At 52.5% G+C, this 23,908-nt stretch overlaps 5 protein-coding genes across 5 annotated transcripts; 3 read left to right on the forward strand and 2 right to left on the reverse strand.

The window, feature by feature from the left end:
- Window positions 1-237: 237 nt before the first annotated feature.
- HER10_EVM0003254 (NADH:flavin oxidoreductase/NADH oxidase) lies at window positions 238-1,829 on the forward strand. The gene has a single exon (XM_035472938.1). It carries the CDS (start codon window positions 449-451, stop codon window positions 1,808-1,810), a length of 1,362 nt encoding a protein of 453 aa, XP_035335823.1. The 5' UTR covers window positions 238-448; the 3' UTR covers window positions 1,811-1,829.
- A 5,155-nt stretch (window positions 1,830-6,984) lies between these two features.
- HER10_EVM0003943 (GPI anchored serine-rich protein) lies at window positions 6,985-8,624 on the forward strand. Its single transcript, XM_035473604.1, has 2 exons — window positions 6,985-7,923; window positions 7,987-8,624. Exons 1-2 carry the CDS (start codon window positions 7,373-7,375, stop codon window positions 8,090-8,092), a joined length of 657 nt encoding a protein of 218 aa, XP_035335888.1. The 5' UTR covers window positions 6,985-7,372; the 3' UTR covers window positions 8,093-8,624.
- A 4,223-nt stretch (window positions 8,625-12,847) lies between these two features.
- Window positions 12,848-15,210, forward strand: HER10_EVM0010434 (RTA1 like protein). Its single transcript, XM_035479894.1, has 3 exons — window positions 12,848-14,080; window positions 14,401-14,811; window positions 14,879-15,210. The coding sequence occupies exons 1-3, from the start codon at window positions 13,710-13,712 to the stop codon at window positions 15,021-15,023; spliced, it is 927 nt and encodes a 308-aa protein (XP_035336480.1). The 5' UTR covers window positions 12,848-13,709; the 3' UTR covers window positions 15,024-15,210.
- Window positions 15,211-19,114: 3,904 nt separating this feature from the next.
- HER10_EVM0011190 (uncharacterized protein) lies at window positions 19,115-21,262 on the reverse strand. The gene is made up of 3 exons (XM_035480628.1): window positions 20,474-21,262; window positions 20,102-20,395; window positions 19,115-20,015 (listed from the first exon to the last, which is right to left on the reverse strand). Exons 1-3 carry the CDS (start codon window positions 20,939-20,941, stop codon window positions 19,527-19,529), a joined length of 1,251 nt encoding a protein of 416 aa, XP_035336553.1. The 5' UTR covers window positions 20,942-21,262; the 3' UTR covers window positions 19,115-19,526.
- Window positions 21,263-22,914: 1,652 nt separating this feature from the next.
- HER10_EVM0002743 (uncharacterized protein) lies at window positions 22,915-23,637 on the reverse strand (the record flags this gene model as incomplete). The annotated part of the gene is made up of 2 exons (XM_035472442.1): window positions 22,915-23,012; window positions 23,493-23,637. The coding sequence occupies 2 exons, from the start codon at window positions 23,635-23,637 to the stop codon at window positions 22,915-22,917; spliced, it is 243 nt and encodes an 80-aa protein (XP_035335777.1).
- Between the last annotated feature and the right edge of the window lie 271 nt (window positions 23,638-23,908).

The raw sequence follows: 23,908 nt of genomic DNA on the forward strand, positions 1-23,908 counted from the left end.
TGCGTTTTGCCGCAGTGGATTCGATTTCCCAAGGCTTTTGCTCCTCCGTCTCGGACGAGCTGCGCGGCCTGGAGGCGCGGGAGGCCTTTAGCCGTAACCTGATTCTAGGCCCAAGAGAACGGAATTCCCAGCGGGAGGGCCAAGCCAAATCCACACGATGTGCGCAACCCTTTCCGCAACGGAATTCGAATGGGACGGACCACAGATATAGATCCACACGTTTGCTGTCGAAGGGCCCCTCTCCCCGAGTGGTCGGTCGTTCCATATGTAGGGCCTGGCTCGCAAGTAAAGTACAGACTTCTGCATCCCTCTGCAATCATCCAATCGAGTGAATCGTCGAATCGTCGAGCCTGAACCCGTCACGAATAGCATCTTCACCCGTGGAATACGAGTCTGCAGCAGATCAAATACCTACCGAGAGAAAGTCGTCAGCAATTATAACCTTAAGATGACTCCCCGTTATCCTGGCCGACAGGATGTCGACCCGACACCTCTGGCCCAGCCGCTGAGCTTCCCCTTCTCGACGGCCGTCGCTCCGAACCGCCTCATGAAGGGCGCCATGTCAGAGCGTGTGTGCACATGGGATGTCGCCAACCCCTCCAAGCGCGGCGCTCCCACCGAAGAGTTCTTGAACCTCTACCGCAACTGGGGTACCGGCCGCTGGGGCGTCCTCCTCACCGGCAACGTAATGATCGACCCGGCCCACCTCGAGGCACCCGGAAACCCAGCCATCTCCCTTGAGCACCAGCCTGTCGAGGGTGACGAGCGCTTCGAGACTTGGCGCCGCATAGCCGCGGCGGGCAAGGCCGGAGGCTCTCTCCTCCTCGCACAAGTCGGCCACCCGGGACGTCAGGTCGTCAGCGCCATCCAGTCGGACCCTGTCTCCGCCTCGGACGTCCAGCTGGTGACGGACTTTGGGGGCATGACGTTCGCCAAGCCGCATGCGGCGACGTTGGAGGAGATCAAGAAGCTCACGGAAGGCTTCGTGCACTGCGCCGAGTACCTCGAAAAGGCCGGCTTTGACGGCCTTCAGCTCCACGGCGCACACGGCTACCTGATGGCGCAGTTCCTCTCGCAGACAACGAACAAGCGGACAGACGACTACGGCGGTTCGCTACGGAACCGTGCTCGATTCATTACCGACGTCGCCGACTGTATCCGCGCGCGAACAGGTCCCGGGTTCGTTATGGGCATCAAGATCAACAGCGTCGAGTTCCAGGAGTCCGGATTCACGACCGAGGAAGCCTCGGAGCTGTGCCAGCTCTTGGAGGAGCACAAGTTTGACTTTGTCGAGCTGAGCGGCGGAACGTACGAGAGCTCTGGGTGGCACCACAAGAGGGAGAGCACAAGGGCCCGCGAGGCCTTCTTCCTCGACTTCGCGGAGAAGATCGTGCCTCACGTGAGCAAGACCAGGACCTATGTCACGGGCGGCGTCCGCTCGGTCGGTGCCATGGTTGATATCTTGCAAGCTGGGCTCGATGGCGTGGGCATCGGGCGGCCTGCTTGTGCGGAGCCGAGGTTGCCAAAGGACATATTCGAGAAAGGCGTCAAGAGTTGCGTCAAGCCCCTGCTTGACGAACAGGACTTCGGTCTCGGAGTCGCCATGGCGGGATCGCAGATGCTGCAGATGGGCCACAACGAGGAGCCCATGGACCCGTCAGACCAGAAGGCGACAGAAGGCTTGGTGAAGGACCTCACGGCTTGGAAAGCTCGAGTGGCTGAAAGCAAAGGGCAGCTGTACGGGTTCGCCAGGCTGGAGTCGGCTCCCGTGTTCCCGTATGGCGGGAATGCTGCCCCGGCAAGATTGTGATTGGAGTCTCGGTCGTCATCAGTGTCCCGTCGTTGCCTGTTCGTATACGAGAGGGATATCAGAGTTCGTGCTACCGGGTCCTGTCTTGGTTTCTACCGAGACATGGTATGATTGAGCTTGGTGATCTGCTTTGAAGACACGGCGGTGTGTGTAAAGTACCTTACCTATTCAGACGATGTCTCATCAAACCCGCGGATAGGCAAGAGCCAAGGGGCTCTGAGAATAAAAATTCGCTATGGTAAATCGTCAACAAGAAGCCTACCATTCTGAAAACGTCTTGAAACACAGAATGGGCCCTGAGACGCGATTCTAGATGCTATCGAGAACCTTATGACGGAGAAACAGACGTGGACCCCTTGCGTATGGTTCACCTGAGTCTTCCCAAGTGAACCATGGCTCGACAGTGCATAATTTGGTTAGTGACCAGACTTGGGTCTGGAGTATCATGTCCAACTGAGTACGCGGAACCCCGGGGCTTCGACTGGCGTGGAACTGTCTGTAAGCCAGAAGGCTCTCACTCTGTTTCGGTCTCGCTTTACAACCTGGTGCATGTGCTCAAAGAGATACACATGGAGGGTTGAGAAATGTAATAGGTACGGCAGGCCGTTTGATAGTATAGATTGACGTAGACAGAGGGAGAATGGAAGTGTATAAGACACCGCGTACGAGAAGGTTCGCCGCTTGGTCTCTTCGCACCTCCTTTGGTCGTGTAAACCTGAGCAGAACAGAGTAAACAACTCGTAAATCTTGACTCCGTAAGCGCCCCTGAAGTCAGCATACACTACTTAGAGTGTGTATGCAGATTGAAACTCTGAGATCGGTAGCAGTGGCACACACTCGGCTCCCGAACAGCTTTCCTGACAATGACGGTGCTGAGAGCATTACTTCTTCCGGAATTTTGCGGGGTCAGAGGTGGGTTTCGAAAAATTGCCCGAGATTTGCTCTTCGTATGGCCGGACTGCTCCTCTCTTTTTACCTTTCATCCATGAGGAAGCTCGAAGTAGCGTATTGGACGAAATTATAGCGGTAGGGTCGACCTGTGGAGCGAGAACTGGGCCCGATTTCCACTTGCCTAGAAGAGAGATAGACCTTCCACGACTCGAAATAGCATATTGAAACCATCTCGATTTTGAGTTGTCACACCGGTTCCGATGAAGAAGAGGATAGTGATAGGCAACCGGTATGAAGATCCGAGAAGATTGGCTGCATGATCTACGAGTTGATGTGGCGCCGAGCGTCTGGTGAAGCGGAGCGGCATGGTTCATCCGACTCGACAGATCCATGGATGATCGGAAGTTTTGAGAAAACGACCAGATGATTAGCAGGAACAGGTTTCTACTGTTTGTGTTCGTACGCGAGAGAGTTCCACGACACGTTCAATTCGTGAGTGTGACGCTTTCCACCGACAGTCTGGTAAGGAGACAATGTTCTCCATGCGCCAAACATGCTGAGGGACGCCTCTTCTTGCACACTACTGCCCGTCCAGCACATGGCGGCGATGGCGCTCGCCTGGAAATTGCGCTTCCTATTGGAAAGTGGTCATCCTGCCGGCCTAGTGATCGATCAAGTTGCGGGAAAACAAGGTATGGCCCGGTGGCGTGTGGCAGTGTGGCCAAATTGCAGTCGACCTGATGAGGCCGCTGGGGCGCCGGAGGTAGGAAGAGAGTAGCTAGAGCCGAACTCAAGTTTGCAATGGTGTGGCCCCGGTGTGCTCGACCTTGGCCGTGTATGTTCATAGGGTGGCCGCACTGAGTCGCGGCTGATTAAGGTTATCATTGCTCCTTGAATCCAGTCCTGTCAAACAAACCAGTTTTTTTTTGTTTCCAGTGGCCCTCTCGCGGAAAGTAGCCGCGAAGGTTGATATCATGCCCGTAATCAAGCACTTTCGGCCGACCATCGGTCAGTGCCCACTGCGCCGTATAATTCGTAGGTATTCGTACGGATAGAGCAGGGCATATGCGACGTCATAAGGGTTGATGCAGCATGGGAGTGCGGGTTGAGGCAGCATCAGACGATCTTGTGCATCCACCGTGGTGAAACGCGCGAAGGCCAGCTCGTTGGAGCCCTTGGCCTGCGTGCCTGCGTGCCTCGTGGGGCCTGCTGAGATACCACTGATGATAAGCAACAAGGATGTGTCGATTATGCAATTTGCAAAAGGTTGGACTGTCGAGACTCGAGCCAAATCATTCCGTGTAGCCATACCGGGGTATTTGCTCATTGCGTCCAAGAAGCCGTCGCACAATGTCGCTGTTGGGCGTCGCGCAACTCCCATCAAGTGATTGAAGCACGAGCACTCATTCAATAGAAAGAGCCAGTAGCGCCGCGACTTTTGGATGAGGCGGCGTCCAGACACCCCTGCCAAGACATCGTGGCATACAGGTTGTCAGTCGGTGGTGGCTGGTCCAAGGAAGAGAAGGGACGTCGAGGCTAAGCCGGTTCAAGCGGCATTATGAAGTGCCGGGGCGGTCTGCAGAGAGGATTTTGGAGATTAAGATTGGCTTTTTGAGCTTGAAAACACACGGGCAGTGGTCCGTGATTCTGACGTGTTGACAATGCTGATCTGCTGCGTAGCGACGCTGGATGAAGCCGCGGAGATTTTGGGTGACAGTGGACGACCAAGGAGGGACACAGGGATTGACAGGGGAAAAGAGGCTTGGAGATCCAAAGGGGGGCGGTTCGAATGCGACTAGGGTCTGTTTACCCAATGTCCATCCCTGTAGGCCTTACTGCGTACATATCGCCTGTCGATTCTCGAGTCGGTATCCGTATTTCGAGTCCTTTGTGAGGGCCTGCTTTGGAGTCTGGCGTTCCCGACTCCCGCGGCTCCGTACATGTTGTGTATGCTGTGTGAGTGATCTAATGTCGTGGACTGTGGGCCGTGGTGTGGTTGTGTTGGGTGACAGTATTCTCCTCTTTGAAAAATACGGGGATGATTTGCCGTGTGGCCCACTGAATAGCGATGGATACTCTCAAAGTGGCTCTCCTTTGAGTGACAGCCATCACCAGGAAATTAGACCGCCATGGAGCTGGAGGGGAGTTGTTCGTGGAAGGGAAAAAGATTGACGAGTCCAAGACTGAAAAGGGGAAGTTGTGAACATCATTTGCGCTTTCTGATCTTACAAGTACGTACCTGTCAGCGATGAACCCAGCACGTGCCGGGTACGTATTTACCAAATCTGTACGTACTCGGGTGGAAAGGACGTTGAAATGTTTTGGGAAACAAAAATGCCCACAGCTTCCGCAGATTGTTCCTGCATTAGTTCAAGAAACCAGACGTTTGTGCTACTCCCTCTAGTTATGCCTACTTTGTGCAACTACCTTATACTATACTATGTACAGTACCTTACCCCTGGCTAAAATGTCAGACTTTCTTTCCAAAATGTTCAGGGTCAATTAACAAAGGGTGAGGGGCAAAGCACAGGCGCAGGCCACAGGGCACAAGGCACAACAAGGCTTTGCCAAGGGAAACCGGTACCCCTGTCTTCTGGCCCGAGGATGTCTCTTTCTCTCCTCTTTTGGCGGAGAACCCTGTTCCTCGTCTTCTCTCTGTGTTGTTGGCGTCTCTTTCTCTCTTCTCTTCAATTCTCTGTCCTGTCCAGGCTCTACCATGGCAGTGTCACTGTCTTCTGCCGCTGACGCTGACGCTGCTGCACCCGTCATCGAATCCTCCCCCCTTTGGTGAGATGATCGTCCTTCACCTCCACATTTCGGTGCATTCCCGCTACCCATCATCTCTCTCAGCTGGGCGGCCTCGCTGCCTCAGCACTCAGCTCTCCCGCTCCTTTGTGCCATTTAGCTCTGAATAATCTCAAGGCGACTAATGCCGCGGGATGTCTCTCCCTACGGAACATTCTCTCTCCCTATCTAAGGATATGAAGTCGGTCTTCTGGTTTCAACCACAGCAACGTGGTCTCGCTCGCTCCCGCATTCCTCAGGCAAACCTTTTCTTAACCTCCTCTTCCTCCGATCTCTCGTCTCACTCTCACCCGTGCTGCCCTGGCTGCATCTCGGAGACTGACGACCACTTTGTCCAGCCGACGAGACAGGGTAAGGCGAGGCGACTGAGCGAAATAACGACGGCCTGGATCTGCGAGACTACGGCCACTCAGTCACTCAAGTACCGAGTACGGCAGCAAAGGCTTCGCCTCGCACAGCTTCACACCTTTGCCAGCTGTACCACGTACAAAGTGTCACCGAACCATCCACTTGCCCAATCAGACATTCTATCCCTGTGACCACGAAATGTACCACTTTTTGGCTCGCTTTCAAACATTGTTCCATGGTCCTTGATTCATTGACTCGTGCTGGGCAACCTTGCCTCCCAGGATCCTCGGGATCAGAGGAGGCACAGAGCGTTGACCAACTCTCAAGAGGGCCCGAGATTGGCGAACCCGACCATGAACAGCCACTTGTACTCTTTCACTCTTTTCACCGCCAGTGTACAAACGCTCATATGGTTGATAGCCATTCACCCATTGACAGAGTGTCCAGCTGGACGTTCAATAGACGCCCAGCACCTGTCATATGGTGCTAGCGTCAGCGGCTTTTCTCCTGCAAGTGTGTGTGTGGATGTCTGCCTCTTTCCTCTCATTCTCTCCTTTTCGTTGGCGCAAGTGGTCAGCGTACAATAAGTCGAGAGCGAGATTGCTGTGCTTCATTGCTCAACACGAACGGGGAAATTGAAAGAGGCGCCAGAGATCCAATGAAGCTTAACGGGGCCGGCGCACAACTCCAGCGGCTACCATTAAGCAATGGCGCCCTATCCGGTCGTGTTCTCGACCCTCAATAAGCGCTCACAACTCATCTCTCTCTCCTGACCATGGGCTCCCACAGGCTACAGCCATGCGAGAGACCACATACTGCAGTCCAGCAAATAAGGTGGCAACGGCGTTTTCCCTCACGTTCTGCCACTAATGTAGCGCTATGCAGATGGGATCTAACCCCGGCCTAGAGTCCCAGCGGAAAGGCCGGGGTGAAAAACAAGGGTTCGTTGGCCGGCCTGGTCTGTACGGGCCAATTCGCCCAGGTGCTCTTTTGGTGCCATCCAACCTCTCCACCAAACCCCTGGATTAGCGTTCATGGGGCCGGATGTTAGCAGGCGTCGTGTAATTTCCCACCCTGTGTGCCTCGTTCCATGTCGCTCACTCACTCTCACTTGCTGCTGCCGTTCATGGGCGTTGTTGGCGGAGTGCCTAGCGGAGGAAACGGGAGGGGACCTGACTGACTCTCTCACTCTCACACACACACCTTGTTCTCACTCTCATTCTCACTCGCCCATTCATACCGGGGAGAGGGGCCGTTTGAGTAAAGGACTCGCACTTGTCCAACATGGCCTATTAATATGCTGCCGTCCTCCCCATCTGCCTTCAAACCTCTTCTTTTCCTTCCCTCTTCAGCCAAACAAGCCTCATCAATCTCAAGCATCCGCTTTTGACTCAACTTTGACTTCGGTCGTCCATTCTTTACCAAAGCTCTCTGCTTCAAAACACTCGCTCTCTTAATCCAACAAAACCAACAACTTCGTTTTCACGAAAAACCCAACCCCCAATAACTCTATTCAAAATGCGTTACGCTGCTGTCGCCCTTGCCGTCGCTGGTGCCGTCATGGCCACCGCTGACGAGCCCGCCTCCACCGTCTTCTCCACCAAGTACTTCACCATCACCTCCTGCGCTCCCGAGGTCACCAACTGCCCTGCCCGCAGCACCGTCGTCTCCTCCAGCGTCGTGGCCGTTCCCACCACCCCCGCCGTCTCCGTCACCGAGTCCGGCGTCAAGCCCACCGCCACCGCTCCCGTCGTCGTCGTTCCTCCCCCCTCCGGCGGCAACAGCACCGCTCCCCCCTCCGTCCCCGCGGTCCCCAAGCCCACCACCGAGAGCGGTGCTAAGCCCGTCCCCGTCACCACCGGCGGCGTTGCTCCCTCCGTCTCTGCCCCCGCCACCCTGGCTACCAGCGCCGCTGCCTCCGTCTGCGGTGGAAGCTCCGTCAAGACCATCTCTACCAGCGTCACCACCGTCATCCCCACTGTCATCTACGAGACCGTCCAGATCCCTTGCCCTACCCCCAGCAAGCCCTCTGCGACCATCCCTGGTGTCCCTACCGGTGGCAACGGAACGTGAGTACTATCCCAATATCAAAGATGAAGACAAAAATCCAAGATGCTAACTTTCCGAATCAGTGCTGTTCCCCCCACCAAGACTCCCGTCACTGCCGGTGCCGCTGGTCTGACCGGCTCCGCCATCCTGGCCGCCGTCGCCGGTGTTGCCGCCTTCGCCTTCGCATAAATTCCTTGTTCTTCTGGACATCTCTTCTGAGGAAAAGCCAACCAAGGCTACGGCAGTTTACGATCAAATTTAACGGGTGTTCTCTTTTTTGCTGGGGAGTCTTAAGAGGAAATGTAAAAAAGAGCCCATTCTTCTCTTTGTACATTGTATCTTAACGGAATGCAAAAAACAAATACCATTTGTACCTAATCTTCTAATTGTATTTGGGGGACGTATGGGATGAGCGCAGATGAAAGTCACCTTGCGATTGAGACATCGAGCGCGAGGGACTTTGATTTGGCTTACTCCCGACGACCTGGCTTTAACGACGAAGTGTTTGGGGAAAACATATCTTTACCAAGAGTGATTATTCGCAACGTGACATTGGCTGCTCAGAACGGTTGGCGAGGGTGATATTGAAGACGGGGTGAAGTGATGTTCCTCAAGTGAGGTGACATCCGCCCTACAGCGACCTTCCCCGGACTTTTTTCAAAACGCCTCACAATTGGGAAATTGGACGGCAACTATCCGCATTGATCATCATCCTTCCCCGTCTGCGGACGACTCCGACGGCACCGAGATTCATCAGCTCATACCATCTTATCCGTACGGTACGAATATATCGAATCGAGATAACCATCATCAGACAAAATAAGCAACCAATCGAAACGAAATCGAACGAACCACTGTCACTTCGGATGACTTTTTTGTCGGCCAAGACTTGAGGACGTGGAAGGTCTATGCAAGGAACAAGGGGGATCGGCCCTGTCAAATGATCTCAACCACGCTCCCCCTGGGCCCTCCTCACACCTCTCACCATCTCACCTTCTCAGTGTGTGTGTCTCTCTCGCACAGGCACAGGCACAAGTACAGGGGTCGCAAAAGAACAACGGCCCTCACGGTTTACCCCACAAGATCAACTTTGAGGGACTTTCGGGAGATTACGATTTGGACGAACGGGTGGCCGCGATTGGTCGGACGGCACCCTGGTCGCAATTTGGACGAAACGCTCGGCTCCGCCCAATGGGATGAACGGCTTCCCCGACGACTCTCTCTCCCGCTCTTTGGCTGCAAGCCTGCACAATTGTTCTGGTTTCTTTTCGTTATGCACATCAGAGCAGAACCTGCGGTCAAGGTTCACTGAGGGAACGGCGAAGATGAGAAGAGGGGAGGGGGCGATTACACCACATCCCATCCCATCCATGCGCTGGGGGACGTTTTGGAAGAGTTCAGCCTGGCGCACGCCAGAAAAGGAAGGCGAATTTATGAGAAAGAGCCTGGATGTTCTGGACCGTATCCCATGATCCCATTCATCACCTCCCAAGGATGCGAGGCGCAGTTCCGCCTTTCATTTCGGAGGTTATTTTCTATCCTTCTTTTTTTGGTCATTTTGGAACGTTGGAGAACTTGTGGGTTCCCCTTCCTCGTTCATGCAAAGCTGCAAATCTCCCACTTCCGCCTTTTGTCATGCTGCGGGTATCTGTACTTTATGATGTATTCGTACGGATACCTCTGCGGATCGTCGGATACGTCGTTTCTGTAATGTTCCCGGGAGTCTGGGGAGATGAAATGAATAGGTTTTTGGGTGAGCTGTGGGGGACCATTTCTCGGTCTCTTCCGAGATGGGGGGGCTTCGTTTCCATTGATCGACAGTGTCGGCCTTTTGTTTGTCGTTGCTTCGATGCTGGCTGGCCGTGGGTTACTGTCGGTGATTTTGGTCATCGGATGATTTGTGTTTGGTGTCTTGCAGTCTCCGGCTGCCATTTGACAGCTCACTATCGTCATCACATTGCTAAGCTGTGAAGCAATGGGAGGCCTCAGTTTGGAGGGCCTTTCTTTCTTCTTTCTTGGGCTCGGACTTTGACGATCGAGGTGTTATGCCATCGTGGGTCGAGAGTCGCTTTTCGTTGTTTGTCTATTTCGACAGCTCCATCCAGCCATCCTCTGATCCTCCCCTCAAGTCTTCATTTCAAAACGCAAAGATGATGGTTAGAAGGACAATCTTTCTCCGTCATCTCTCCCATGGTCCAAGGTGGCATCCCAGTAGCTCTAATTGCTGCTCAACTGCATCAAATCCTAGGTGTAGTCGCCTAAGCAGATATCAAGGTGATACCTTGTAGGGAAGACGACCGACATTGGTTCCGGGAATGAATGGCAGTTGCCCTCCGCAGCCGTATCGAAAGAAACGACCCCCTAGCCTTTTCAACTAGCCACAATTGACGATGCGGAAATCAGCGGTACTTTGTGTCTCACACGATCGGGCGATTTCGAAAGTGTGAAGTCCATAATCATGTCATCCCTCGATTCAGCGTCAAAGTCAGTAACGCAACATACGGCGCAGGATTGTTTCGGCGTCACATCATGGATCAATGACTGCAAAGTTCCTCCCCTTTCAGCCCGGGCGGCAAACACGACACCGCTTTTCACCGTCCCCTCCTCTGGGAACAATAAAATAGTCCGCCGGTGCCGCAATGCGGCGTACGGTTGACCAGCGAGCGGGCAAGACGGCCGCTGAAGCAAGATTGATAACCTATTACAAGAAGGGGCTGTCACTCAGTTGACCTATTCTCCTTTGATTCATTCGTATGCTAGACCGCTGGCATCGGTGTCGATTCGTCGCCATTTTGGACCTCAAGAATTACCACGTGAAGAGACCATCGATCGCTGAGCGACCCCTTTAGCTCATTAGAGTCAATGTGAAGAGAGTGTCTTCCCGAAGAATGTCATGCGAAACGTTTTGGTCAAGTGTCTCAGGCGAAGAGGGTTCTACTTCCTGATTGCCGAGTTCGAATAGAAACAATTTTCAATTGCAAGCCTCTTTTAACAATCAACTTCAAACCGTGGCCTAAGAACATCTGAATCGTCAACCTCTGCGGCCTCTCGAAATTGGAAAGGGATGTTTGAAGTAAATCTCACTTTTATTCTTAGACATGGTCGCTCTTCTTCAAAAACAAGAAAACTTTGACAGAATGGACTTGTTTGATGTAGAATACCATTCCACCCAGCAGGGCTGCGGTTTGGGCCAAACGACTCGCGACCCATGTCTGCCAAGTCCATTTACAGTGCTGGGCCTAAGGATAGTTTCAGCCTCAAAGGCTGTGAATGTGCATATCTGTCGCGTTGTATGGCCATTGTACAACATAAGTGCCGACTTATTCGCAGTAACGCTAGATTATCATTCTCAGGAGGCGACAATACTCTTGTTTTGCAAATGTTTAGTTTCAAGTGTACTCGGAAGTTGTGTCGTTCAAGTAGCGCCTGTTTTCTTCCCCCGCTTCCCACCCTCTGATTCATTTCTCTCGGCTACGTCCGATGCTTGCGCCAAGGGTTCGTCTTTCGTATTGAGCACGGCCAAGGTCAAGAGCTATGTAGGGTATTGCGTATAAGTGGAATTCAATGTCGCACAGCCAAGTTTGGTTTGTATGCGAAAGTGCGGTGGGGAAGCTGGCATTGCTTGCTTTTCCACCTGAGCAAGACCACGTAACTTACACCGCCGTCTCCTTAAGCCATTCGCTTTACTTCAACTTTCAGAAATTCCTGAAGCTATTCACATAATCTGCGCCATAGCGATGAATTGCTACAGTGTCATTCGAAAAGGGATTAAACGTTGGTGCCCAGAACGATGTCAGAGATGGCTGCTTAAACGACAGCCTCCGACCAAAAGCAGTTGTTTGTGGAGAACCTTGCCGCTTCGGAGACGGCTCCACTTACGTTGGTCCGGGACGGCGATTCGAACACGGGCCGAGAGGGGGTGCTCGACCGTCGGCCCCCTATGCAATGAGGGTCCACTTTGCGGCCGTCAACATAATGTACCTGGCCGCATCAGACGACCCCAACCGGCACCTTGCAGCTGCCAGGTGGTTGGTTGTTCTTCGTCATCATGTACGGCATCCCGAAGAACGAAAGAGCGAGGTGGTCTGCAGTTACATTTCTTCAAGGGACCGGATTCTCACCTCGACGAAGCCGTTGGCAATTATCCAATAGACAAGGTTCCACGTCCATTTTTCTTTATTGAAGTCGGCAGTTGGCTAGGATTGAATCTCAGGTAGACGCTACACTTTTGTTGGCTTTGATGGCGCGATTCGACCGTTCCTCGATCGAGCCTTGGCGTTCGGCGTCAAACAGAGAATCGGAGCTCACGTTGCCAACGGCCCAATCCAATGCCGATGCCGACTCCGAGCGCTGGGGCCCGACAGACGGAGGCAGATGGCTGAGCCGACAGCAAAGAGCGCAACAAGTCCAAAGATCATCCACTTCAGGTACTTGGTATCGTCAGCGACCAAAAATCAGCCAAGAGTCTTCAGCCTTGATACCTTCATCGTCGATGACACGTTGACTCTTCAGGCCTCTTAACTTCATCAGCAAGGTAGGAATGCAGGCAAGGTAGTATGCAAGCGCCCCAGCCCTACAGCCTCGAAATCATCCGACGTCCGTTATCAGAACCGCCAACCTGGAAAGCCACGCACATCATCCCATCACCATCGTCATCGAAATCAAGGTAGATAAACCTGTCATCCCGTCTTACTGGAACGGACGTTTAGTCTACCTTAGCCCGGGAAGGTCTCCACTCATTCCGCTCGCACTCGGCACGCACAGACCAAGCGTGTCCTACCTCCGACCGCCGATTTCTCCACTTATATTCTTTCCTTCTTCCACTGAGCTGAGAGATTGGAGCTCTAGGCCGGCCCCACTCCCGCACTCGCTTAATTCCAGCTAAGCAAGCTAAGACAACCAAACAGCCAAACCCGCGATGATCGATGCCCAGCCAGGCGTGCCAGACAACCAGCCAAGCCTCTCTTCTTACCTCCGTCCGCCGTTCCCTCTCCTCGTTGCCGGGTGTGAAGCCTGATATGGAGTCACAGAGGGTAGGTACACCAAGAAACGGGGAACTGAAAACTGCCCTATGCCGTTTGCGCCATCCAACCAGGGTCTCTGGAATCAGCCTCCTGTTTGATTCTCCGTCCACATCGACCATCATCCTCCCTTGGCAGCCTACCTAGTCAAGCCACCCGCCCGATGCGAGATGTCTCTACCCTCCCGTCGATGCGGATGCGAGAGAAATCTCAGGCGCCGCCATTCCCATTCCCCCACGTCTAAGCCTCTCTTTCTTCCTTTTCCTCCACTCTAGCCTACATGAGCTTATTCCTGATCACTCCAAAGTCTAAGAGAATGCGAGAGAGGAGCCTTGTTCCTGGTATCCGGTCACTAGTGACTGGTGACGACTTATCCTGCTCGTTCGTTCACGGTTGGGTCTCCCGCTCAGCCCAGTAGCCCGGTCTAGCGAAGTAGAGCGAAATGAGAGAAACCCTTACTCCCTATCGAGAAATGTCTCTCTCCCTGCAGATAAAGCGTATATATCATCTATCCTCTTTCCCCGTGCTCGAAATGAAAGGTGCGATGTTTGCTTGTTGGTTCCCAAACTACCTCACCTTAGCCAGGCCCGAGCTCGAACAATCCGACTGTTTAAGACATCCCCTTAACTCCTCTGGCACGTAAACACGACGAGACAAGAAAAGGAGCTTGACAACCACCTCGACTATTTCTCACACGCACCTCTTCTTCTCTATTTCTTCCCTCGCCTGCATAGCAGAAGAAGCTCGAATCACCGAAAACGAAAAGAAAACTCACCATCAACACAATGGCCGGCCCCCCGCCCCCTCTCCCGCCGTATATCGTAACCTTCGGCCCCAAGTCGAACTGCACCCTCGACATCTGCCCGCTCGAGTACAGCCTGTACAAGTACCGCCCCAACCTGGCCGTCAACATCCTCTTCCTCGCCCTCTTCGCCCTCGCCGGCGCCGTCCACGTCTTCCTCGGCATCAAGTGGCGCCAGTGGTGGTTCATGGCCTTCATGCTCGCCGGCTGCCTCAGCGAAATTGTCGGCTACGTGGGCCGCATCGTCATGTACAAGAACCCCTTCGAGTTCATCGCCTTCATGCTCCAGATCGTCTTCATCACCAGCGGGCCAGTCTACTACACCGCCGCCATCTATGTTACCATTTCAAAGGCGTAAGTTATGTTTTCTTTGTTATTCTCAGTTCTTGGGGCTCTTGCTCAGGTTTCGCTCTCATTGCTTTTTCTTTTCTGGACTTTCTTTTTCTTTTTCACCCCGTGAGGGCTTATTGACAGCTGTCTCATCGTCGTAAACCCCCTTACCTCCCTACACCGCACGTCACAATCTAAGATCATGCGCATCTGAATCGTCTCTCTCTCTCCCGGCCGAAAAGCAAAACATAGCAGGGGTCCGGCCCCGATATAGCATCACATTTCACTCAACCTCAGATGGAAAACACAACCCAGAAACTGACTCGTCCTTGTCTCACAAACAGCATCGAATCCTTCGCCCCAGAGCTCTCCCGCATCCCCACAAAGTACATCTACTGGCTCTTCATCTCCTTTGACGTCTTCTGCCTCGTCCTCCAGGCCGCCGGCGGCGCCCTGAGCACCACCTCCTCGGGTAGCTCCGACGTGGGCGTCGACCTCGCCATGGCCGGCCTCGTCATCCAGGTCATCGTCCTCGTCGCCTTTTGCTCGCTGTTCGCCGATTACATGATCCGCTACACGCGGTCCGACGTCGCGCGGGCGCTGACGCGTCGCGAAAAGACGTTTTTCGGGTTCCTGGCGCTGGCGGTCGTGCTGATCCTCGCGCGGTGCGCGTACCGCGTCGACGAGCTGAGTGAGGGGTATTCTAATTCTGACAAGATTACGAATGAGGGGTTGTTTATTGGGTTGGAGGGAGTGTAAGTTTTGCTCCCCCTATTGAAGCTGGTATCTGATGGGCTTTCATACTGACATGTCCTTGTTTAGCCTCATTATTTGTGCAGTCTTTGCGTTGTGCCTTGGACACCCCGGCCTTCTGTTTGGCAAGCCCAAGGCTTCGAACGGTGTGAGAAAGGAGTCGAGTGTAGAGAGCGGCACCGAGAGTGCTGCGGCTGAGGTGGAGCGCAAGTGATTTCAGATACCATTCTGCAGAGCGGGACTCGATTTAGCAGTGTATTTTCTCTTTGCGTTCTTCATTATCGTTCATGAGCGGACATCGAAGCGCAGCTCTGTTGCTCTCACCTTGGTTAGTTTTGGGTTTCCTAAGGCATTAGAAGCGGTATCAGTATGACATGAACACATAGACATGGCGATTAACGACACTAAAGAACCTTGGATCATATCCAAAAAGATCGAAAAATGAACCAGTCCAATTCATTGAGAGTGCCATGTCCCAGTGATGTAGCCGTCAGTAAACTTGCATGTACAAAACAGTACAGTGTCAGCGGCCAAGCACCTTCTCCTGGTTCGTGCCGTCGGACCGGTTTGCTGCTCCTATTTAAGAGCAGCTGGTTCTTGCTCATTGCTGCGATCTTGTGGTCACCAGAAACCCGTCATTGTTCTTTGTCATGGTGCTTGGCTGTGTGGTTTTCAGTATCAAGAGCCGGCGTCGTTAAAGGTCCTACAGGTAATAGCATCTTGTTCCCATTGGTCATGTTCAGGCAGACTAGAAGCACCCGCTGTACAGTTTCTTCGTGGCCTACGTATTTCAACAGGAATAAGTGTTGAAATGAGATTGCTAGTGGGGATCAGTAGTTGCAAGACTGGCCGGCACTGGAAAGTCGATTTTCCCTCATTTTTCTACCACTCTCTCCAACATCAGACCAGGACTTCGGGCTTCAAATATCCAATTAAACCATCGGAACATTAGCTGATATGGAGGATAGAATAACATAGTTAAAGGACTTTTTTATACATAGACATTGCTTCGTAAATACCCTAATGGAAAACAAACGCATGCAGCTAACGGATCATGCAATCGACCTTTTGCCGGGAGCGCGCGATCTCAGCTATAACTGCTGTATGAGCAAATTTCGAAAAGTGGTTGCTACCCCAACTCATCCTTTTGACTCAAGTGAACCTCACCTAGGAGCTCTGTCCTGAGCCGAACATATTCGGGCTTAAATCACTAATCTTGGGCCGGCGCCGTTGAAACCTTCCATTCCAGAAAAGGCACCAGGAGTCTAATTGAATGTTTAGTTTCTTTATCTGCTAGCAAAGACACTCCGTTACATTTAACTTGCTGGTATCTAGTTATTGATAGAGTTTCAACATTCGCGAGTGAACTTTCAAATACACGTCAAGCTCATCTACTCCACTAACACAGATCTTATCGACGACCTTATATACGGCAGCTATCCATGCCCTGCACCCGAAAACCCTTGTTAAGAAGACTAATACTGACAGTCGACCAAACATACACCCATACCTGCATTGAGACCCCGGTACCTATGTTCAGGCACCGGATGTAACCGGCGAACCCCCCTCCCCCCTTCGGCCAACTATGCCTGAAACGGCTTTAACAGGCTCTTGTCTCTCGTACTGTTCGAGGGGTAAGTGCCAGTATTCGATGGGGTCGGAAGACCCCAGCGAGCTGTCATTGTCATGTCGTGGTCAGCGGCGGACAAGTCAACCATAGCGCTCGACTGAACATCGCATGACGCTGTGAGTGATATCTCTACTTCAAGAAAGTGGTCCACACCCTGTATCAACTTTCCCTGCGTATTCTTTAACGTATATATGCTAGAGAGTGACTGACTGACAGTTAGGTTACTATGCTCTTTAGCTTGAAAAGACGTTTAATAGCCTGTCTAATAATAATCGATTGTGTTATCTGGATTTCGGTATTAGTGTCGTGCCTTAAGAAGGATAAATGAGATAGATCCATGTCGATTGTTCTACGTTACACGGTCTCGACTACTTGTATACTCCTATGACTGGGGAAAAAGAAATCTCTAACTGTCTTATCCTCCTTTATCTTCTCTCTACCGTCTCAAGCTGTATAGGAGCTATAAAGGTGTACTCATTTCTACACCCATGCCTCGCACAACGCATTGGACACGCATAAAGACGGGCAATTCAAATAAATTTCAGTGTACGATAAGTCCTCATAGCGAATGATTAACAGACCGAAAATGCTGAGGTGAAGGTCTTTCTTCATGGGTACAGAATAGAATATAGACTGCTCGTTATTGATACTCTGAAAACGTTCCTCTCCGATCCGCTAAATAACAACCTTCTTGGAGCACTCATGTCTAGAATATTCAAGGCGTACTGTAGAAAAGATCGGAAATTGATTTGATCGCTCTACACTCCGTCTCTGGGGTTTCCCGCCGAAGCGCAGAACGTAAGTGACCTACAAGCGGAAGAGCTGAGAACTTCACTACGACATCCAGAGCGACGGCCGTGAGATTGCCCAGTAGTCGCGAAGATTTTCTCGGACTTTATTTTCAGCACGAACTCGTTGTCTCGCCGGCTTGATGACCGATATTCTGACAACAACGGTCTACGTCAATAGGACAGTTCCCTGTTCGGATCCCATTTAGACATACTTTCATGCCTCTACGACTGGGAAGCGCAATGACTCTCAGGATACCACGGCACACTGGGAAATGACCCTTTCACTTTGGCGCGTTCACGCCTAACGCCGTCGGAGAGTTTTGAAAAGAGGAACTGTTAGACGCATGCTCGAGCTACATTCTCGTACTTTACTTTCTGCGACCAAATCGACAAGTAGCCGGACCTCCCCGGCCTCCTTCGTGATATCGTCGGTTCCGCTATATATATAATGCCTCATGAGGCTTTGTGCTTTTTGAGATTGAGCACACTTGTTACCTGCAAGGCGAAGACGATGTAATCTATCGCGATGCATGGCGCCCCAGCGGCCTCGTCTTTTCCGTCTTTATCGTGAACAATGTAAAGGGGTATGGAAAGCGCTGCATGCAAAAAATAATAATAATACAGCAGACAGCGTCACCGCCGCCATCTCAAAGCTCCATTACATGGGTGATTATTCATACTGAAATACGAAAAAGACGGGAATCATGGAGATATGACAGCTAGGATCTCGATTTCTGAACCCCTAGTGTTCCAACGCAACGTATATGTCGTGCGGACTTGAGCCTAATACGAGTAATCTCACCCGCTCATTAAACAACGGAAGATGGCAGCCAACATGCTGAACCCTGCTCAACGCGAGATGATCCTACTTCTTTTATACCCGCAATCGAATGCTCACCTTGACCTCCGGCAAGCCAAAGGAAGATCTTGCCATTAGATGCTGGCTGAGTGTCCGCCAATGAGACGACGTAGGTGTGTCTAGTTCCATCAATGAATGAAAGAGAGCGCCTGCGTGGCTGCGAAATCATACCGCGATTTCCCATACACTTCCTCAACAGCCCACCTACCGAGAAGCGACATGCCGGACCACAAAAGAGAACAACACTATGCCTAAACCAAGCAGCCAGAGACTTGGTAACAAGACACCGCTCACCCGAATAACATGGGCCAAAATGACCTCTCCACTTCTTGCTATATTTACCGTGGACCGCATCTGACCTTCAGAACCTAGCTCCCCTACCCATCGAAGTAGTAACCCAAACGCCTTATGCCAACCAACGTACCCCTACCTCAAGGAAAACCCCGCTCACAAAACACAATTAAAAACAGCCAACCTTTAGCATACTATCTTTCTCATTGCCTCGAATCGCCTATTTCACCTTTATCTAATGAGCCTCATTCCCAAACATCGCGTCGATCGCGCCGAGCCAAGCGCCGATCCCCGAGAAACTGGAACGGCCCCACTCAGACCCCGTACCCGCGCCGAACACGGCCCCACCAAAACCTCCAGCAAGCCCCCGCTCCCCCTCACTTCCGCCTCCCCCGCACCGTTCCCGCCCCGGGGACAAATCCACCTCCCAACCCCGACTGGCCGAAAGACAATTCCCAATATCGTCATCTCATAAAGTCACATCCAACATCAATGAACCTCATCGCAGCCAAATCTATACGTTCAAGCTTAAGTCACTTCTCATCATGCAAATCAATTGAGGCAACTTCTTCGATAATGCAGACAAAAAAAAAAGATTGTTTTGGCTTCGCCGGCATTTCAGCTCAAGCTCAAGTTCTAGCGTTCAACTAAGATAATAATAGCGCCCATAACGCCGTTTCCTCATGCTGTAGATTTTACAGCTTCTTCCACGAAGCTAAGCTGACAATTCAGCTCGGGGTTGCAAAAAAAAGTGTGACCATCCTTCCATCATGAGATGCGTACAAGTTTGCCCAGCGATTACTCTCAGAAAAAGGCCCCTCTCCCGTCCATCGTACGAGGGAAGCGTCCCGATGGGACAAATTCCAATCACACCTCAGGTAGATCGTAGCTTTCCCCTTCTACACTTCCCCTCATCTTCTTTTCTGAACCATAATAACGGCGCAGGTAGTATCATCAACCCGTTTGCTGCGACGAAACATCATGCAAAAATCAAGAAAAAAAAGGTCCTACGCAGGACGCGGAACGCGAAACGCGGTCGAAGATGAGTCGAACCGAAACGATGCAATGCAAGTTCCCCCAACATAAAACGCCTTTTTTCACCAACCCCAAAAACCCAGATATATCCCGTAACGGGCCCGAGGGACGTCATGACGAAGTAGAAACGGAGGATGACGAACCCCTCGCCAAACTGAGCAGACTGCTCACGATCCCACCCGAAACAGCACTCGTCGGCTCGTCTTCGTTGTTGCCAGCTTTGAGATTATCCATCTCCAGACGCGGCAGCACGCCGACCACATTCCGAGATTCCTTCTCTTCCTGCGCCTGTGGTGCCTGTGTCGTCGCCACTTCGGCCTCGGCGGACTCCTGCGATTGCGCGGGCTCGTCCGTCTCAGTCTCCTCGACGACCTCCTCCTCGGCGTCCTTCTCGGGAGGGCCATCACGGCTTGACGGCGGCTGCACCATGACCCTCGGCAGGGCCCTCTCCGTCGTCTGCGTTTGCGCCTGCGTCTTCGTCTCCTGCTGTTGCTGCCCCGGTCGCGGCTTCACCTCCAACTTATCAAGCGGCACGTTCTCCTGTCCCGTCTGGAGCTTGTAATTCGCGAGTCCGAGTTTCAGTCGAAGGATCCGAGCTTTCTGTAATACCAAACACACCGCAAGTCAGCAATCAATCGAACCAAGGTATCATCTGAGTAACGCAAGGGGAGAAAAAGATTTCGTACCTGTCGCGCCTCCTCGCGGGTCAACAACCTCCTCGGCCTCGGCGGCGGCAGGGTCCTAGCCTGCTCTGCGTCGGGCTCGGTGAGGATGGTGGTGTTTTGGGACGTGTCCACGGCCGAGGTGTCGAACACGACCGACGTGTCTGCGGGGGACGCGGAGCGGGTTCGCGGTGTCTCGTGCCGCGACCCTTCCTGCTGTTGTTCTGGCAGCAGTTCGTTCTCGCCCTGCACCACCTCGGGTTCTGGTTGTTGTTGCTCGCTGTGCTGATTTTGCTCGTCTGATTGTTCGCTCTGGGTCTGTCAATGGCACGCGTGTCAGTACACCAATTCTCAATGTATGTTATCAATTGACTTCTTTCTGAGATATCTTCTTACCTCTGTGGCATCGGGATCAACGTCCATCTCCATCTCCGTCTGTGCGGGCGCTGGCGCGGGAGTTGGTGCGGCTGCGGATGCAGATGGAATAGTAGTAATTGGTGAAGTAGCTTCAGGTGCCAATGCAACTTCTCGCATAGGTGCAGTTGCAGGTGCAGCTACAGCTACGGGTGCAGCAATAGTAGTAGTAGCAGCATCAGAAGCAACAGCAGCAGAGGCTGGCTCCTGGCACTGCTTCTTCTTAGGAACGAGTACGTTCTCGTCAAAGATGTCGACGACGGCGGCGGCAAAGGACCTCTTGAGATTGAGAGACTTGACGGGGCTGCCGCTGCTGCTGCTCTTACGCGGCGATTGAGGCGCCGCCCCGAGCTTGGAGTGTTTGTGCAGCTTCGTGGGCGACGATATCGCGTTCACGTTCGCGTCCAGGGGCGCGAGGGCGCGTCTCTTTACCGGCGATGAGGGGTCCATTACTTTTTTTTTTGGTATTGGTGCTGTGTAGGCACGTTGGATGTGTACCGTGTGTATGCGTGTTTGCGTTGATGGGTTGGTAAAGACCGTGTTATGTGTATACCTGATGTTTCCTTTTTCCTCTTTCCTGCAACACCGTTGAAAGTTTGGAGGAAAGGGAGCTTTTGGGGGGAAAAGGGAAAGGGAGGGAAGAGGACGTAGTTGGGGGTCTGGATGCTCGGAGTGGTTGATTGGAGGTTAGGTGGGTAGGTTACGGAGTAGTTTGACGGGATGGGAGAGAGCGTGTTGGTGTGGAGGAGGGGGGGGAGGGATGAGAGTAAAGCACCTTAGCCAAAAAGCCCCAAGGTAATACCTAGTAAAGGTGCACGCGGAGAGGGGATACGGAGAAGAGAGTGAGAGAAAGAGAGAAGGAGAGAGAGGGAAAGAAAGAGGAAGAGGGAAGAGTTGCTATTTCCACGCAAATCGCCAATTTACAAAAAAGCTCTCAAGCGAACTTCTCGGAGCGTGTTTCGTGGCGTGCCGTGGATGGAGCTGGGCGACGTGCAGTGCTGGGGGTGCTAGGGGATTGTCACACGTCCAGTGTTAAGGTACCTCTGACCTCTGACCTCTGACCTCTGAGCCTAAACCCAACCCGACCTGGAACGAATGAAGAACGGCTCCCGCCCGCGTGCAGCTGTAGCAACACAAGAATGCGGTAACATAACCCACTGAATTGGGGGGACTGAGCCTCCGAGCCTCTGAGGTGCTTCCCTCCCGCCCTCTGCCCGTGCGTTTTGTATTTTCTAAACAAAACAAACAACAGCAACAGACTGTTTGTTGACGTTTGACATTTTTTGACGTCTGATGTCCCAGTTGCTCAACGTTGCCAAAAACCTTGGTTTCCTTTTGAGAACGTTAGGGAGAAGAGATGAAATTTCTCACGACCAAGGGGGGGAAAAGGGGAAAGGGAGCTGTTCAATGTGTGTGTTGGTCAGGTATTCCATGGAATACCTTAAGGTATGATAATGATCTAGTTACACACACACAGACAAAGACGCGTAAGAGGGTGGTGCGCTGCACCTTTTTGACCGTTTGTCTGAGAAGGAATATGTAGGTAGAACGGTAGCGTCTCAGGGACCGCGTACCCGCGTTTAGTAGCGCACTTTTCCGGACTCTTCACTGCATGAGCCTCACTATAAAATAGACAGTAAACCTAGCAAAAAGAAAGAAAAGAGTAAAGAACATACCGCCCCAAAATCGCGGCCCGCTTCATCGCCCCCCCTTGTTTGGTGGCTGGCATACTCAGTCGCGTACCCCTGCTGCGTCAAAAAAGTCCAAAACCCGCCCGCGGCACGTCACTGCTTTCGTCGGGTCCCGTCACCTACCACCCTACCTACCTACCTTAGGTACCTTAACACGCTGCACCGCAGAAAGTTCCAAAACTCAGGGAACCTTACAGTGTATAATAGCGCTCTCCAGGGGAAGGGGGTGGGGGGGACCTAGAACTAAGGTACTGTACAACCGTGTTCCAGACCGCGGCTTACATAAGTACACCAGCACCACCACCTGCAGAAGAAAAGTAGTCCCCAGAGGCGCGTTGCAACTTTTCCAAGTCTGCAAGGGTTCCGCCTAGCCACCCGGTCGATCGCATCTGGCCTAGCGCTAACGAAACATGAAGATGCAGGTACCGGGGGGACACGCACCCACGCACCGTTCAGGGTCCACGCTGCTGGGATCGACGTGACACCTCCCCCCAAAGAACCGACCCGAAGAACTGACCTAAGGTACCTACGGATACCCTTCCCGTCAACTGTTAGTGAATTTGGGGTACTATCAACCACCACGCGTCGTTTGGCGTTGACATTGGCGCTTGACTGGCATGGGCGAGTCCTCCCTCCTCCCTCTTCTCATTTTCCACTTATTCACAACTCAAACGTGCTTGTTTGTAGGTTCAAGCCTCTCAAGATACTCTAGAGCATGGCAACATCTCATAATCACAGTCTCACGAGACGCTCGTTTGTAAACTCGGGTATCATTCCTCTCGCCCTTGCGAGAGTTGCGCTGACGCTTTCGTCCTCGCCAAGGAAACTAACTAAAACAATTCGGCCTCCTTCCCCCCTCGATACATACAACATGTAGAAGTAGCTGTCTCTCCAAATAAAATAATCTTCCAAAGACAGCAAAGAAAAGAGAAGTGAAATGTAATCATCTTCGTCGCATCCTCAAACCACCCAGGCAAACAACTTTCTCCGTATACCAATAGTAAAAAAAAAAAACCCACAAACGCTCGAAAAAGAGATCAGCCCAGAGCCTGCGCACTGAGCCAGTCTACAACCCTGCCAGAGGAACGCCGAACCCTTTGCTTTTCCCAATGCTAACCTTGCCCACCCATCCAATGAACCGGCTGGTCGTCATTCGTGGAACTCTCTCCCGGGGGTATCCAGCATCCGCTTTCCATCGTATTTGTTGGTCACTTTTCTTTTTTTTAAGTCCTCTTTCTGCTTCGTCTTTGCCACTTTGCTCCTCGTCTCTGTTTTTCACATCGACGACGAGACATCGAGTGAGTATAGGCTGTTGTCGAACTGGAACGGCTTGTTGAAGTCATTCGTCACTTCGTCCCAGTTAGGGAACTGCTCCATCGGCGCCATCGCCTCCTCTAGCATCAACCCCTCAAATTCGGCCCCACCGTCAAGTCCGTCCATGTTGATGTTGTTCATATCGAGAAGCACATCCATGTCGACTGGTTGCCAGTTGAGGTCAATGTCCAGGTGGACACCCTCCGAAATATCGCTGTTGGGCTCCGATGATCCGCTGTCCTTGCTCGACTCGGGTGTATCGTTCGGCGTCTGTGACAGGTACACGGCCATGTCGCTGATGACGCCGTTGGCGCCGAGCTCGAACTTGCCGAGGTTGTTGAACAGGCTCTGTGGGTTGACCGTCGTTGCCCACGCATCCATCGCCGGAGCCGGTGCCGCCGCTACCTCGGGC

The sequence above is a fragment of the Colletotrichum scovillei genome, assembly GCF_011075155.1.
Source record: "Colletotrichum scovillei strain TJNH1 chromosome Unknown Contig00003, whole genome shotgun sequence".
In the NCBI taxonomy this organism is placed as follows: Eukaryota; Fungi; Ascomycota; class Sordariomycetes; order Glomerellales; family Glomerellaceae; genus Colletotrichum; species Colletotrichum scovillei.

Coding starts and splice junctions, on each gene's coding strand:
- HER10_EVM0011190 (XM_035480628.1), bottom strand. CDS start 20,941: ATGGACCCCTCATCGCCGGTAAAGAGACGCGCCCTCGCGCCCCTGGAC. Junction 20,396..20,473: donor TTGATCCCGATGCCACAGAG/GTAAGAAGATAT, acceptor TGCCATTGACAG/ACCCAGAGCGAACAATCAGA. Junction 20,016..20,101: donor CCCGCGAGGAGGCGCGACAG/GTACGAAATCTT, acceptor TTGGTATTACAG/AAAGCTCGGATCCTTCGACT.
- HER10_EVM0010434 (XM_035479894.1), top strand. CDS start 13,710: ATGGCCGGCCCCCCGCCCCCTCTCCCGCCGTATATCGTAACCTTCGGC. Junction 14,081..14,400: donor TATGTTACCATTTCAAAGGC/GTAAGTTATGTT, acceptor TCTCACAAACAG/CATCGAATCCTTCGCCCCAG. Junction 14,812..14,878: donor TTTATTGGGTTGGAGGGAGT/GTAAGTTTTGCT, acceptor GTCCTTGTTTAG/CCTCATTATTTGTGCAGTCT.
- HER10_EVM0003943 (XM_035473604.1), top strand. CDS start 7,373: ATGCGTTACGCTGCTGTCGCCCTTGCCGTCGCTGGTGCCGTCATGGCC. Junction 7,924..7,986: donor CCTACCGGTGGCAACGGAAC/GTGAGTACTATC, acceptor TTTCCGAATCAG/TGCTGTTCCCCCCACCAAGA.
- HER10_EVM0003254 (XM_035472938.1), top strand. CDS start 449: ATGACTCCCCGTTATCCTGGCCGACAGGATGTCGACCCGACACCTCTG.